The 17,439-nt window shown below is 35.3% G+C and overlaps 1 protein-coding gene across 1 annotated transcript in view; it reads right to left on the bottom strand.

Annotated features, from left to right (window-relative positions):
• The window catches only part of LOC133649218 (AF4/FMR2 family member 2-like), a 277,314-nt gene that overhangs the window by 126,751 nt on the left and 133,124 nt on the right, over positions 1-17,439 (bottom strand). Inside the window, exons 6-8 of the mRNA XM_062046050.1 lie at positions 16,173-16,259; positions 12,625-12,658; positions 1,296-1,356 (exon numbers count right to left, since the gene is read on the bottom strand). Of these exons, the coding sequence (XP_061902034.1) occupies positions 1,296-1,356; positions 12,625-12,658; positions 16,173-16,259 (182 nt within the window). The remainder of the gene's footprint in view (positions 1-1,295; positions 1,357-12,624; positions 12,659-16,172; positions 16,260-17,439) is intronic.

The following is a 17,439-nucleotide window of genomic DNA, read 5'->3' as shown; positions in this document are numbered from 1 at the left end:
AGCTTGCGACTGCCACATAAGTCATATTACTTGTATTACATTTATTATTAAATGTTAATTCTCTAGAATAACTTCAGGTCTATATGTTGATATAAAGTTGAACAAAAAATGTTTTTTATGACCAAAATATACAATATTTTATTCCTCAAAAAATTCAAAGTGAAATATTTGATGTGATCTAATTGAACCCTTAAATAGGACAATAAGTCATAACAACAATTATTTTAATTAATTATTATTTTTTGAGCAATGAAAAATATTGGGGATCAAAATGGGTCCCACTCATAAAATTCCTAGAAATACTCTAAGTCATACATTTGTTTTTTTTTTATTTATAACGCTTAAGTATCAAAATGAACTTCATATCTATCCGTCTATCATAACATTTTATTATTTCTTATGTTTTTGTATGCCCTTGTTGTGAAATAAAACATTGTTCTTTATATGGCAAACACACAAAATATGCAATATTCTCCCCCCCCCAAAATTTTTGAAGTGGATTTTTGGAGGTAAAGTAATTGGAGCCTTGAATAGGTCAAAAATTCATAACCTCATTGATTTTGATTCATGATTATTTTTTGAGCTATGACAGCTTTAAAGAAGAGTTATAAGAGTCAACATTGACACTTTTTGTCCTTTAGCATGTTTGCTCTTTTATTCCACTTTTATTAGTTGTTTTTTTTAATAGTGTTTTTAGAATGTGCCGTGGGCCATTAAGTAGTTAGCTCAGCCTGCAAATGGCCCCCGGGCCTCACTTTGGACACACCTGTTTTAGATAGATAGAACAATTTTTTTGATTGACAGCTCAGCATGTAACATTCTACGCTAATGTTGGATCAGATTGACATTCCTTACATGTTTTAATCTTATGATATGCATACAATCAGAGCTTTGATGGACTTCCAAAGCTGCAGTTGGTCATGTTCTGTTTGGTGGATTTAGCAAAACATTAATTTTGTAAAACAAAATCATTAGGCCTGTGTGGCAGATTTACAAGCATAGAGCCCTGCCTTTCCAAATCTCTCCCTGCCATGAATCTTCTGTGTTGCTATGCCGGTGAAGTGGAGTGGGCTGCAGCTCGAGATGTTGCAATATGCCCCCGGCTCACGTTAAATTAATGTAGCTGCACTTTCCCGCTTTGATCCACACAATCTTTTTCTCCCTCTCTCTCCTACCAGCAGTGAATTTCATCCGCGAGTCCAACTTAATTTTTTCCTTGAGGCAAATACAACGTCGGGTCAGACATTGGGTATGTGTGTTTGTGTGTTTTTGAGAGAGAGGACAGCCATACTTACGACTTTTGTGGCGCCGTCGGTGGTTTCACAGCTGGCTTGTTAGATGATACAGGACAGCGCTCTGTAACACAACATTTAAGTGTCACCCTTTAGTATTTGTTTGTTGTGTACTGTAAGTGTGATTTGTGTTTGTCAACAATCCAGACTCATTCCTCTTTCCATGATCATTGATAAAAAAAAATAACATTTAGTAAACAATTAGTTTTTTTTTAAGGGAAATTGTTAGCATTTACTGTGAATTCCGGAACTATAAGCCGCCACTTTTTTTCCTACGCTTTGAGACCTGCGGCTTATAAAACGGTGCAGGGAATTTATGGATTTTTCTTCGCCGACGTTCCGGGTGCCTCGAAACACACAATTTTTCTGATATGTCATTTTTAAATAAAAAAAATGTCCTCATGAATATTGATTATTGTACTAAAAAACAATATTATGTTTATTTCGTGTTGAAACAAACCAGGGACACCAATGTCGTTAACAATGTGTAACAGTAATTTAACTCTTTATGCAGCTGAGATAAGCTCCAGCACCCCCCCGCAACCCCAAAAGGGACAAGCGGTAGAAAATGGATGGATGGATGGATTAATCACTATATCCCCACATGCTCCACCCCCTTTCTTCGGTTGCACGGCAAGAAGATTAACCAACAAGGTAAAGTGGATCATTTTTATTTCCTCATCATTGTATCAACCTAGCTGTTAAAGTTAAGGAGATTAGTAATTTCAAACTGTGATTGCACCACAGTGCTAGTGACAGTGTGTGTGTGTTTGTGTGTGCGTGCATGTCTGTGTGTGTTTGTGTGTGTGTGTGTGGTGGCTGTAAATGAAGACAGTTCAGTTAGTTGTTGTTTTTAGCTTTGTTATTAAGTGGGAAGTTAATCCATCACTTGTTGTTATATTTGTTTAATATACAGTATTGTATAGAGATTTATATTGTGTTCAAATTTGATTAACTTTTACTGAAATATACACTTTAGTTGAGGCTGGAATTTATTATTTATATTTACATTGTTTCTTATGAAGAGATTTTCATCAAAACACTAACTTTGCCATTTAAAAACCCTGTTCAAGAATCAATGAAGTTTGTAAATCAAGGTTCCTCTTTATAATGGCGAAACAAACAGGCACACTTACAGTCCCTGATCCCTGATTTTTCTAGTGGAATGTATCAGGAATGTAAATGTTTTAATATTTATCATGAAATAGTGTTACTAGATTATGAGTTGTCCAAGTGCTTATAAAAACTAATAATACATTTTAAAGACAAAACCTTGCAGGATTTTCCAGTGTATGTCCCATGCTAATGTTACAGCACACATCTCATTTTAATGTGATGTCTTAAAGGTGTATGTCTCATTCTTCCAATAAAGTGACCACACCCAGATACAGTATCCAATATACTATTACGCACCTCATAAAAAACAAGATTTGTGTTATTTTTACTGTGAGTGGCCAAATCACTATATTACATTTTAAATTACTACTATATATACATATATATATATATATATATATATATATATATATATATATATATATATATATATATATATATATATATATATATATATATATATATATATATATATATATATATATAACTTACGATGTCGGGTTTGAGAAAGGTGTGATGCTGGTGTGGCCACAGTGTTCACGTGGAGCTTGTGTGTATGCATGAACAATTACATGAAAATGACACATTGTTAATGTGAAGATGGCTTTCAACCCAAATTTGAGCTCATATTATTGGGTTTAGACTCCAGAGTATCAAATATGGACATTTTAAGGCTTGTTAAAGGGGCATCTATTATTTGCATTGATAAAAACAATATTGAGTAAATTAACATGTGAGCACGTCCTTTCTGCTGGATTCATAGCTCAGCACTCCATCTCCCTGCAGATAGCGACAACAAACCACTTTCAATTTAAATGACCATTAAGTTACCATTAAAATGTAATTATTATTTATTTTAAAGCAGTGAAAAGTGATCTACTATATGGCTATAAATATTGTACACTTTAATAAAACAAATACATTTTCTACTTCAGTTCTTATGACGGGGAATTCAAATTAATATTAGTAATATGTTGCCTTAAATATCAATGTTTTAAGCATAAAAACAACACAAAAATTGTATACAGCATCTTAAAAAATAAAAATAAATAACAACAAATATTAATATTAATTTGTCGTTATTTTTTATGCTCTGAATATAAATATATATTTCCCAACAGTTTCCCTGGTGAATTTATTCCCTATTGTTTCCTCTGTTTATTGTGTAATTTTTCAGACTTTTCCTGGTTATTGCTTTTAACAGCTCCTTTTTGCTCCCCTTAGGTTACAAAAACATTTCCTTTGCTGACTGTGGCATCCACATGAGTCAATTGCGCGTGTCCCTGCCTCAGAGACATATTTTGTTTTGACTCACAGATCCAAACATGCATTTCTTTGTATCATTTTGCTGTTCTAATTGTATCTTTGTTCTACAGAAGGGAAGAGTCCTGACAGGAAAATAAAATAAGCTTGTTTTATGGGCAAAAACAAACAGTTTCTGTTTACATTTCTCTTATTAAAAATGATACCAAAGTAACAATGCTTTAGGTTTATTTAAGAGTCGTATGTCATTCATCCAACAATAAATCAAGTAGCATGTGAAAATGCACCTCAAAATTTGTATAAATAATTAAATATTATTGTCTTTTCATAATTGCAGTTTACCTTTTGTGTCACCATTTTTACATTGTTTTAATGAAAGAGTAAATATTATATTCAATAGCAATGTGTTAAAAATTACAAAGTGTGAAGTGACTAATGAGTTATGTTATATATTTGTTATGCTTTCACTTGGATTATGGGGAAACACAATCGCACATTTTAAAAGTCCAAAATTCGGTAACACTTTAGTATGGGGAACACATATTCACCATTAATTAGATGCTTATTAACATGCAAATTAGTAACATTAGCTTTTAATTAGTCATTATTAAGTACTTATTAATGCTTTATTCTGCCTCGCCTTATTATGCAACCAGTAAGCCATTAACTAAGAGTCTTCCCTCAATAACCTAAGGATTATTGCTTATTAGTAACCCTAACCCTAACCCTAACCATTACGTATATGTTCCCCTAGTGTCCATATAACTCTAAATGAAGTCTTTGTTACTTTAATAAGCAACTAATTAATGGTGAATATGTTCCCCATACTAAAGTGTTACCCAAAATTCAAATGAATAGAGCAAAAACAGAATTAATGGCGGTAATTAGAAATTAGAGTTATTACAATCTCTAAAGTCCTCTTCTGTATTTTCTCCTGAGAGCGAACCTCCTCTGCAAAAGATGTTTGTGTTTTGCTAAACAGGGCTATTTGTTTTTTTTTTTGCAAATTTGAAATTCTGATGGAAGAAATTGACCAAGAATAAATAAAGTTATTTTAAAAAATCTGACTAAAATAATTGAACGATAATGTCAGAGTTTGTGCCACTCTGCATGTTTTTTCTTGTCAGAGATTTGTATAGTGCATATATATTGCTTTGTGGTTCACTAGCAAAAGTAAGCAAACAGTTATATTCAATACCAATTTGGTGGAAGAGACCAACGAATCACAACACCTTGTTAGGATGTGTAAACACTTGACTTGCCCCTGGGCACTAGCAACACATGCTAGGCCACTGCATAAAACAGTTAATGACCTCGGAGGGCTTTCAAGTTTTAGTGCTGATTAGAATAATTGATGATACTGAATACCAAAAACATGCTTTATGTCTACAGGTTCGTTTTTTTAGGCAGTAGAGGAGAGCACATTCATCCGGAAGACAAAAGTATTGTCAAATACTCGGCCAACCAAAAAAAAGTTCACCGCACAGATTTAACAAAGACATTTGTTTAGAGTTTCCTACTGGATAATTACTGCATGACTGATTATGTTTCAGTTGGAATCAAGGTATTTAACACTAATTGATGCAGTAAAAAAGCTTTTCATTTGTGTCAAAACGTGGAAAATATGCAGAGCCGCATGTGGTTCTGAGATTTCTCCTTGAAACCCAAGTAGAGGAAACGTGCATTTTTGAAAAGAGTTCTATAATGTCTGACACTCTGTGAGGCAATGAATGTGTTGTGACTGGTGATTGGATGAGAGGGATGAAGGCGAGGAAAAGGAGACTGGCATCTGTGTGTGCCGTGAGAGAAACGTCGGCTTCTTGGATGAGAGACCATTGCTTTAAGCCAGGGGTCACCAACCTTTTTGAAACCAAGGGCTACTTCTTGGGTACTGATTAATGCGAAGGGCTACCAGTTTGATACACACTTAAATAAATTGCCAGAAGTAGCCAATTTGCTCAATTTACCTTTAACTCTGTTATTATTAATAATTTATGATATTTATCTTTGTGGAAACACTGATCATCTTAATGATTTCTCACAATAAATATGTATAGAAACAGATAAATATCAATATGCAACACTTTATTTTTATATTTTCTCTAAGTGCACATTTTTCAAATTGAACATTTTCAAATGATCACTTCTAAGATAGTCTTGTGAAATCACAATATCCCATTTTAACTAGCTAGCCACTAACATTTTTTAACAAATCATGAATTACTTTGCACCATGTTTGTACAAATAATAACTCATGTAAAATACAAAAGTAAACTCTCAAATTTTTAAATCATGTCACACTTTGAACTGGACACCAAATCTGTTTTCTGTTTATTTGTCAGTTAGTGGGAAGCCTGGCATTGCATGCTGTTAACTAGTGTGTTGTACTCTGGTGTGTAACTTGACACTGCAACTCTGAGTGAGTCTTGCAGATGTGCATCAGTGAGGCGTGTTCTGTGTTTGTTCTTGATGAAGTTCATGTCAGAAAAGGCTGATTCGCAAAGATAAGATTTTTCCTCATTGTTTGCGGAACCTTCTTAATCTTTTGGACATATTTTCACAGCAATCTGGCCTTAAGCTTAATTATGATAAATGTAAAATATTAAGGATCGGAAATCTAAAGGGAACGTCCTTTCGAATGGAATGCAAAGTGCCTGTTTTGTGGACAGATGGACCAGTTAACATACTTAGTGTTGTTGTCCCAGAAAATCTGGAAGATCTAGGCTCAGTAAATTATGATAATCGACTAAGAAAACTGGACAAAATTATGCAATTATGGAAAGTGAAATCCCTAACCTTGTATGGTAAAATATCTATTGTCAACTCGTTAATTATTCCTCAATTTATTTATTTGTTTTTGTCATTACCAGCTCCATCACAAAACTTTTTTAAGATTTATGAGCGGAGGGTCTTCGATTTTGTCTGGAACGGCAAACCAGAAAATATTAAAAGAAAGGTTTTGTACAAAGAGTATGAATATGGGGGCCTGAAACTTCTCAACCTTGAAGCTATGTGTCTGTCTTTAAAAGCATCAATTGTTCCAAAGATGGATTTAAACACTGAGTGGTACACAAATGTCCTGTTGGACAAAAAACATGTACTGTTTTAAAATAAATTGTATCCTTTTTTTACAAGTGATCCCCTCCCAGAGAGTCTGCTGGGAAACATGGCGAGGAAACAATCCACTCATGGTGGTGTTTTCATCTTTATGTGCCAGAAAAAAGAGACGATATTTTGCAGCAGTTAATATGGATGAACTCTAATATTGTAATAGATGGAAAGCCTTTCTTTTGGAAAAATATGTTTCAAAGAGGAATCATTTTTGTCAATGATATTATCAATGAGAATGGTAAAATTATGAAGTATGATGAATTTAGAGCTATGTATGGTGATGCTTGCTCAAGCTTTTCATTTTATCAACTAACTGGAGTAATTGGGAAAAGATGGAAACAAATAATACATTATGGAACTACTAAATTATTAGTTTGTAAACCTCTAATAAGAAATTCTAGTTGGCAAAAAGGAACTAAAATAAATACAAAAATATATAATTTTTATTTAATAAAGAAATCTTTGAAGGCTGCCCCATACAACACCAATGGAAAATGGGAGGACTTTTTTGACTGCCCGTTGCCATGGGATGCCATATTCAAACTAATCTATAAAACCACTATCGATGTGCAAAATCGTTATTTTCAAATTAAAATTATTTATAACTTCTTACCCACAGGGAAAATGTTAAAATTATGGAATATGACAGTCAGATGATTGCCCATTTTGTTGTCAGGAGCCTGAATCCACCCTGCATTTGTTTTGGTATTGTCATATTGTGTCTTTGTTTTGGGTGGAAGTTGAAAAAATGTGTTTAAGGATTGGTTTGTTTATGAAGCTTAATGTGGTTTCTGTTATTTTAGGAGAGTTCATTGACAATCATGATTTAGTCAATTTAATTATAGTACTCGGTAAAATGTTTATTTTTAAGGCCAAAAACAGATATTCACTTAGTATTACTTTCTTTAAAACATTTATTCAGTATTTTCTAACTTTAGAAAGTTACATTGTTGAAAACGATAATGATGCCAAAAAACATTAAAAAAAAAGATGGGAAGTCCTCAAAGGCTTATTTTGAAAGTATAATTATGTTTATAGATTATATGCTATCTGTTGTTGTGTTCCCTAATTTGAGTGACCTGGACATAATCTGGACTGTACATAAATGCTTATTTTGAAAATGTAATTTTGTTTATAAATTATATGCAATCTGTTGTGTTCCCTAATTTTTTTCTGTGTACATGAATGAAGGTGTGTGTTGCTGAGTCCGACTTGGACATTATCTGGACTGGGCCTGGTTTAAAAATTCATTGACAACCTGGTCTGTTGAAGATAAGGCCCTTTTTTTAAAAATAAAATAAAATAAGATAAATAAATAAAAAACATTTTCTTGGATAAAAAATAAAGTAAAACAATATAAAAATAATTAAATAAAAAATAGTAATTAATGAAAATGTTAGTGGACCAGCAGCCTATACAATCATGTGTGCTTCAGGGACTGTGTCCCTTGCAGATGTGTTGTCTATGTTGTGGGAACCAGAATATTGGTAGCAGAAAGAAATAACCCCTTTTGTGTGAGTGGGTGTGGATGAGTGTGCATGGGGGAGGTTGTTTGGGTTGATGCACTGATTGAAAGTGTATCTTTTGTTTTTCTATGTAGATTTAATTTAAAAAAAAAAAAAAAAAAAAAAATTTTTTTTTTTTTTTTTTTTTTTTTAGAACAGGCCCGCGGGCGACTCATCTGGTCCTTACGGGCGACCTGGTGCCCGCGGGCACCGCGTTGGTGACCCCTGGGTTATCAGGTGACCACAGATGAGCGCTAGCTGTTCAGCGTCGGGACCTGAGGTGGACCACTCATCTGTGCATCAGTTGGGGACGTCTTTACACTGCTGACTTTTCTCCACTCAAGATGATCTCCTGCTGGCCCCACTATGGACTGGACTCTCACACTATTAACTAGATCTAGTCGACATCCATTGCACTGATTGCCCGGGGAGTGGGGGGTTGAGTTTTTTCTTGCCCTGATGTGGGATCTGAGCCGATCTGTCGTTGTGGCTAGTGCAGCCCTTTGAGATATTTGTGATTAAGGGCTATGTAAATAAACAAACTTTGATTGATTGATTGATTGATGATATGATTCGATCTATTCTGCCTATAAAGCGCTGTAAAAAACATCCAAAAACCAAAAGGTTTTCCAAAAGGTTGCAGCATGAGGCTACAAAAACAGTAACAAAGTTTCGTCACCAATGGCAAACAGCAAGAAAGTCTTTTCAAAAGGAATAACAGGCAGACGCAACTGTCGGGTAGCGAATAAAAATCCTGCACCGAGTGAGCTGTGACATGAACATTTAACAGGGAGTGATTAACAAGGTAACAGGTGGAAACACTAATCAGAATTACTGGTAAGTGTGTGAGCTCAAATGCTCCCAGCAATGAAAATGTAAGCAAAAACAAGCTGGGAGCGCGAAAACCAAAACAAAACACCAAACATTGGCACGAATAATACTCAAACACAAATAAGACCTGATCCGAGGGCCAGATCATGACAATTCCGCCCATAAAACCCGGTAAATAACCGTCCGAAAACCACCAACAATACTCCATTTACATTTCGTGACTTGGAAAATAACCACGCATTAGTGATATTGTCATTATAAGCGCTAACGCAGACAAACTATTTATAGCGGCGCTGTGATCATGAGCTTGCCTATGTTGGCATGATCGACTGATGAGCTGCTTCCTCGTTTCCTTGATTGTCAAACTTTATTCTAGCTCATAAATAATGCCTCTTACCCGGATAGTAGAATTTTAGAATAATTATGTATATATTATCACACAACTCTTATGCTTAAGGGCCGTTGCTGTAGTTATTATTAATTGTGCTGAAGTGGTATTTTTATTTGTCTGTGCAAAGCTGGCAATACAAAAGATTGCAAGCCAGTTTCGCATCAGTGTCTGTGTCCAGACTCGGCCTGCTGACTGCCAAGGCCGAACACCGCCGTGACGCAGACAGAGCAGAGACAAGGCGATATCACCAGTGTCAACACATTTGCATTTCTTATATAATCATATATTGTGTCTAACTGGAGTTGTCGAGATTACCCCCTTCCCTTAGCGACAGCTTCAGTGATGTAACCAGGGACCTCACAAATAAATAGAGGAAGCACGCGGACTGGACTCTTAGAGCGTAGTTTGGATCTGTAACTAGAATACAGCCCAAAACAGGTGTCTCCTCATTGAGCCAAATTGAACTCTGTCTCTGCATGATTCCTTGCTTCTCGTCTGTTTAATAGACGTCATCAGTGTTTGAACCTGAGCGAGAACGTATCCTGACAAGTTGGTACACTTTGACAGCCAATTTAGTTAATTTAATTTTAGTTAACTAAGGTCATGTAGTAGCAATGATCCCGATCACCTCTGAAATCGAATCACTTGTTCCTTATCCCATTTCTGACATTTACTGAAAGTTTTTTGAAAATCCGCCTGTAATTTTTAGGGAGAAGTTGCTAACTAATTAACAAAGAATGACTAATAAACAAACAAATCCTGGCGATCATAACTTCTGGCAGAGGTGAAAAGAAACATCTCAGAAGAAAATAGACGGTTTAATTTTGCATGGACAGATTCCTTTGCCTGAACAAGCTTGTAAAAGTTTAATAATGTAGCTGCGTTATGGACTTTTTTTTAGTGGAAGAGAGGACAAAATTGCTCCTTTATGATTGTGAAGGTTTCCGACCACGGATATAAGGATGAAACTACTCAAATCAGGTTAAGAAGTGTCCAGCAGCTAATGACAGCTAATGACAGTGGAGAAACACTGCAGTCATCATAGGGCCGGTGTAGCTCGGTTGGTAGAGTGGCCGTGCCAGCAACTTGAGGGTTCCAGGTTCGATGAAGTGAAGTGAAGTGAATTACATTTATATAGCGCTTTTTCTCAAGTGACTCAAAGCGCTTTACATAGTGAAACCCAATATCTAAGTTACATTCAAACCAGTGTGGGTGGCACTGGGAGCAGGTGGGTAAAGTGTCTTGCCCAAGGACACAACGGCAGTGACTAGGATGGCGGAAGCGGGGATCGAACCTGCAACCCTCAAGTTGCTGGCACGGCCGCTCTACCAACCGAGCTATACCGCCCCGATCCCCGCTTCCGCCATCCTAGTCACAGCCGTTGTGTCCTTGGGCAAGACACTTTACCCACCTGCTCCCAGTACCACCCACACTGGTTTAAATGTAGCTTAGATATTGGGTTTCACTATGTAAAAGCGCTTTGAGTCACTAGAGAAAAGCGCTATATAAATATAATTCACTTCACTTCACTTCATCATCATCCGTACCAAAGCTTCTAGAAAAAATGAATGCAACTCTTGACAGAAACCAATGTTGAGACATTAGTGAAGCTTGTGGAAATGATGCCAGAGCAAATGTGTGTTGTATTTAAAGCTAAAGGCGGTCCAACCAAAAGTGTGAACTATTTTTTTTGGGTCGGACAGTGTATGATTTAGTTTGAACATACATGGATGTTTCTTTGTTCTTGTGGGTGCTACTGCTTTCATAACTTAATGTGGTTTCTGTTATTTTAGGAGAGTTCATTGACAATCATGATTTAGTCAATTTAATTATAGTACTCGGTAAAATGTTTATTTTTAAGGCCAAAAACAGATATTCACTTAGTATTACTTTCTTTAAAACATTTATTCAGTATTTTCTAACTTTAGAAAGTTACATTGTTGAAAACGATAATGATGCCAAAAAACATTAAAAAAAAAGATGGGAAGTCCTCAAAGGCTTATTTTGAAAGTATAATTATGTTTATAGATTATATGCTATCTGTTGTTGTGTTCCCTAATTTGAGTGACCTGGACATAATCTGGACTGTACATAAATGCTTATTTTGAAAATGTAATTTTGTTTATAAATTATATGCAATCTGTTGTGTTCCCTAATTTTTTTCTGTGTACATGAATGAAGGTGTGTGTTGCTGAGTCCGACTTGGACATTATCTGGACTGGGCCTGGTTTAAAAAACCCTTTAAACAAATCTAATTTCATTGACAACCTGGTCTGTTGAAGATAAGGCCCTTTTTTTAAAAATAAAATAAAATAAGATAAATAAATAAAAAACATTTTCTTGAATAAAAAAGAAAGTAAAACAATATAAAAATAATTAAATAAAAAATAGTAATTAATGAAAATGTTAGTGGACCAGCAGCCTATACAATCATGTGTGCTTCAGGGACTGTGTCCCTTGCAGATGTGTTGTCTATGTTGTGGGAACCAGAATATTGGTAGCAGAAAGAAATAACCCCTTTTGTGTGAGTGGGTGTGGATGAGTGTGCATGGGGGATGTTGTTTGGGTTGATGCACTGATTGAAAGTGTATCTTGTGTTTTTTCTATGTAGATTTAATTTAATTAAAAAAAAAAAAAAAAAAAAAAAATATATATATATTATTTTTTTTTTTTTTAGAACAGCCCCGCGGGCGACTCATCTGGTCCTTACGGGCGACCTGGTGCCCACGGGCACCGCGTTGGTGACCCCTGGGTTATCAGGTGACCACAGATGAGCGCTAGCTGTTCAACGTCGGGACCTGAGGTGGACCACTCATCTGTGCATCAGTTGGGGACGTCTTTACACTGCTGACTTTTCTCCACTCAAGATGATCTCCTGCTGGCCCCACTATGGACTGGACTCTCACACTATTAACTAGATCTAGTTGACATCCATTGCACTGATTGCCCGGGGAGTGGGGGGTTGAGTTTTTTCTTGCCCTGATGTGGGATCTGAGCCGATCTGTCGTTGTGGCTAGTGCTTGTTCTTGTGGGTGCTACTGCTTTCATAACTTAACACCACTAGGTGCTAATGACTCTACAGCCAGCAGGTGAGCATTAATGTTGGGAAACTTACTTGTGTTGTAGCCTGAGGTCACATGCTGCGATTCCTATGGAGAGAAATAGGATGAAAGTAGAGGCAAATGTGTTAATAAATAAACCATCAAAGGTCATTATTGACCTCACATCATATATGTCTACTACTTATCTGTGCTACATCATAATGCAATCATCCAAAACATGGAAAACATCACTTTCTTTCTTACTTTCTCCAGGAAAAAAAACAGGTCATTCCTTTCATTCATATTTTGAATAAGGTTAACATGTGCTTAAAGAAAAGGACAGAAGATACTTTAAAACAGGGGTGTAAAACTTACGGCCCGCAATTTTTATCCGGCCCGCGGGATGAGTTTCCTAAGTATAAAAATTAGCCAACATTTTTTAATAAAAGAAACTGTTGTTCTAAATGTGTCCACTAGATGTCACAATAGCAATTATTTGTATATTTGTAGATTATGCTACATATGTAAACAAATAAACCACATGTTAGTGCACCAGTCGAGGAAAATGAGCAAACTACATAAATAACACCCTGTAATTTGATTTTGATATTATTTTTCTATCTTGATATATTGAATATTAACACCAATGAGTTGACTGAAAACATAATCACACAATTTATTCAGAAAGTATAAATAATGACAAATAAAGATATAATACTATTAATCGCAACATGTAAGTGTAAAAAAACAACAACAACATTTTGATTTATACATTTTCAGAATGTGCTTGTTCTATTTTCAAACAAAGAAAACAATCTGAAGTAGTCTTTATTTTTAAGTTATCGTGCCTTGATTTTACCAGTCCGGCCCACTTGACTTGGGAGTAGATTTTTCTTTCTGTGGCCCCCGATCTGAAATGAGTTTGACACCCCTGCTTTAAAATGATAAACTTTTTTAGCCAGGTTGTTTTATTGAGTGAAATGTGTCCTTTTATGCAATTATACAAATCATGGACTTAAATAGAAAAATAAATAAAAATATTCAAAACCAAAAAAAATCATAGCAATTCGAGAATTCATGTTAATGTTTTTCTGCATACTTCTTCCCTATTTATTATAATTTTCTCTGTGTTGTGCACACATGCTAACAAGGAGGCAAAACGATGCCCTCTATTTTATCTATCAGTAATAAACATCACAGTATTGTGAAAATTCATCAATAATTTATTAGCAGTTAAACCTTTTCACAACATCTCCTTTAAAGCATTATTCCAAAAGTAGACACAACTAACACCCTCCTATTATTATTTATGAACACAAATAAAACTCCTCATTTAATTGTAATATTGTCACTGTTGCCATTGTATAAAACAGAAGTGCTCTACTATGACAACCTCATAAAGTTAATGGAAAAACATAGCTAATGGAGTAAATATAAGGGTGGGGGAAGTCACCTCATTACATGATAACATTTGTTTTACAACGTTTCCCATACATTATTAATACTGTACAAAAAGAAAAAGAGAGCTATTTACCAGTAGTGTTGGAAAAACATGATTCATATCCGAATCACGATTCATATTTATTATGATTTTAAAACAGTTCAAAATTAAAAAAGAAAAACAACATTTTAAATTTTTTTATTTAGGCCAGGTCCGAACTTACTCTGTATGCTTATACGTCAGCAGCCAAGAGAAGCTATTGTAACATGTAAACTGTTTTAAAATGGTTTTATCATAGTCAATGTACAAAATAATATGTTGTGATAATCGAGAATCTAGAATTGCGTTAAATCAGGAACAAACCCTGAATCGAATTTTCACTCCGAGAGTCGGAATCCAGTTGAATCGTGAGTTGTTGTAAGATACGAGTTATGAAGAATATGTAGGCGAGTAAATACATTGACAAAGTCACTCTTGTGCTTTAAGTTAACTTTTTAATTTTAACGGTCATTATGTTTCTCACGTGTGATACAAACTTTTGCGGTGGTAGCGGGTCAAAGAAAAGAAAAGTGAAAGTGGAATGTGAAGTAAAATTATAAAACTTAAAATGCTTAGAAAGAGGATGGATCAACATTGGCTGCATGCTTGGGCCAAGATGCTAAAAGGCTGCAACCATCATTAAGGATAGAGATGGTATATTTGAACGTTAAATAGACAGTAAAAATTTAGTACAATAGTGGCCTCATTATTGAGAATTTCTCCTTCCAATGAACCTGTTGTACTCTTTTTTTTTTTCCATTTAATTCTCGAATATAATCTTTTAATTTCTGTATTTTATATGTACGTGATATGTTTTACAGTATGAACAGTGTGCGTGACTTATGGGTTAATTTTGCTATAATTTAGGTATAGGTTCCGACTTACACTAAAAATAAAATTCTAAATAAATAACCCTGATTGAAACACAATTGAAATGTTGGTGGCTGACAAGCCTTTTTTGTGCTTATTGGTCATTGGTCAAACAGCATATGATGCATTTTTGGCTATTACTGTCAACGACATGTGCCTAAAACCCAATAAAGAAATGTTACAAAAATAAATTAAATTAAATTGGAGTCGTAGGAATGGTACTCATAACCTGTGGGGTGTCCAAAGCGGGGCATGGGCCATTTGTTGGTCTATTGGTCACAACACGTTTTAAAAAGTAATTAAAAATTACTTTAAAACTTATTTTCAACCTAAACAGTTTGAATCGAGAATAAGTTACAGTGGTGCGTTGGACGAATACATAGTGGTTAGGGAACAATATGAACATTTTTGAATGTGCTCAAACAGTACTCATACACATACTGACATTATTTGACCAAGTTATGTATATACTGTAATTTTTTAAATAGCAAAAATAAATACAATCTATAAGAAAAAAACACTATTTTGTATGTTTAGTGTTTCTTATGCTTCACTAATAGTGTTTCAGTCTTAATATTGTATCAGTTTTATTGGCAAAGTTGTTACTGTTTTAAATATCGGTTTGTACTGTAGCACTTCAAGATTTATTTAAATGAAAAGTGCTTAACAAAGAAAATTAATTACTATTATTACCGGTAGTTATAAAAAAAAAAAAAAAATTCAATTTATTTAAAAAAAAATGCAACAACAGCATTTAGCATGAACAAAAAGGAGCAAAAAGATGTAAAACGTATAATATCTACCCCCTATCAACAAAGTCATATACAGTTCCAGTTTATTTGAGCTGTCTGATGCGGCAGTCTTATCAATTTCAGGTCATCAAAACACAATTGGCAATCAGGAAGCCTCCTTATTGCCAGTCAGGAAGGAATACCAGCACTAAAAGGCATACAAGAACAGGAAATGGTTCTAACAAAACAAAGGAAAGGAAGATAATACCAAACACAGAAAAACACGAAAAGTTATGACGGATCATGACACCTACTTCAAAACATTGTGAAAAAATTTAATATTTGGCAAAAAAAATTCCACTTTAAGTGCCTTTCACAGAACAATTAGCTTGGTTTGAGAAGGAATGTGTTCTAAAGGATTAAACTATTGTTAGCTATTTTGAAGATTTTCAACTACAGTATCTGGTTGCTGGTAATCTTGGAACCTAACCTCCACAGTGGAAGAAGGAAGACTGTAATTGCACTGATGAGCGCTACTAACCTTGCTGGGAATGGGGAACTTGGTCTGGTCAGCTTTTCCTGGCGTGTGTATGGCGGTAAGAGGGGGTGGCCAGGAGTGGGTCATCTCCTAAATACAAACACAAATGGACATTTTACACTTATTAAGTATGCTCGATGATTCCATTTACATATGTGCACCACACCAAAGAGGAATTGTGTGGAAATAACAATGCTGAGTAACGTTGAACAAATCTGACTAGAGGGATTCATTTCTACAAGCGCTTGGATACAGAAGACCCGAGTCAGCATTCAGTTGTGGTTGTGTTGACTCGCACACACCAGACAGGACTGTATTATTACCGTACTCACATTATGAAGTGAGAAGTGTATTGGGAGTTGGTAGCACACTCAGGGATCTCAGTATGAACTAAGTGCAGAGTGTTTCAATGTTCAAGAATAAAAGCTGACTCCAGCTGGTTACATTAAAATCTCAGCTGTGGCAGCAATGCAGCAACATTTGAGGTAAATTAATCACGAATCGTATCGTCCTTCTCGGATCAATTTTAACTCTGGCTTCAATTAGTTACATTAGTTGCCCATGACGTGATGCCCGGCAGTTTGTGTTTGCATGCGTGCTCTTCACAGCTATTGAATCCACAGGGTCGATCCTCATACAGTATATTGAACTCATGGAATGGACCTTTCACTCGATAGCTCTCTCAATGGGTACTTGTATCATATCATAGAAAGGAACAAATGTTTGTCTGCCTTTACAAAGATAACAATGACCGTTTTTAGTGACATTGTCAAGAGACAACATTGATTTGTGTCAATACTACATAGACCCAAATATAAGACAGCGTTGTAGTTTTCTTGCCATAGATCCCGATACTCCTCATTTGTTACTAAAATATAGTAACCTTTGCTGAGTAAGACTGCTGCCGCTGAAACTTTTGTATAGTTTTTCTTAGGCCTTTTAGAAACCTTTACAGGAACTTTCCCTTGTACCTAGTGTGTTTTAACCAAAAACAAATCCTCGTAGCGAGGTGGAACTTTCGGGAGTTCCCAGGAACTTTAGAGGGGCGGGCTGTGCTGTCGAACGTTGATTGGTTGAACAAATTTGTGGCGTTTTTCAAACTTTGTACTCAAAGTTTTGTCCGCCATGACAGTAGGCAAGGGCAATTTGTTTATTTCTTATTTCTTGTGTTTCTAAAATAACATACTTGACAACAGAGAGAAAGAAGAACAAAAGGAACCTTCGTGGGGTATCTGTGAGCTGGAGCACACTGATCAATGAAACTATCTTA

The sequence above is a fragment of the Entelurus aequoreus genome, linkage group LG04 (assembly GCF_033978785.1).
Source record: "Entelurus aequoreus isolate RoL-2023_Sb linkage group LG04, RoL_Eaeq_v1.1, whole genome shotgun sequence".
Taxonomy (NCBI): domain Eukaryota; kingdom Metazoa; phylum Chordata; class Actinopteri; order Syngnathiformes; family Syngnathidae; genus Entelurus; species Entelurus aequoreus.
The sequence above is the reverse complement of the archived record's forward strand: the minus strand, read 5'-3'. Positions and strand labels throughout refer to the sequence as shown.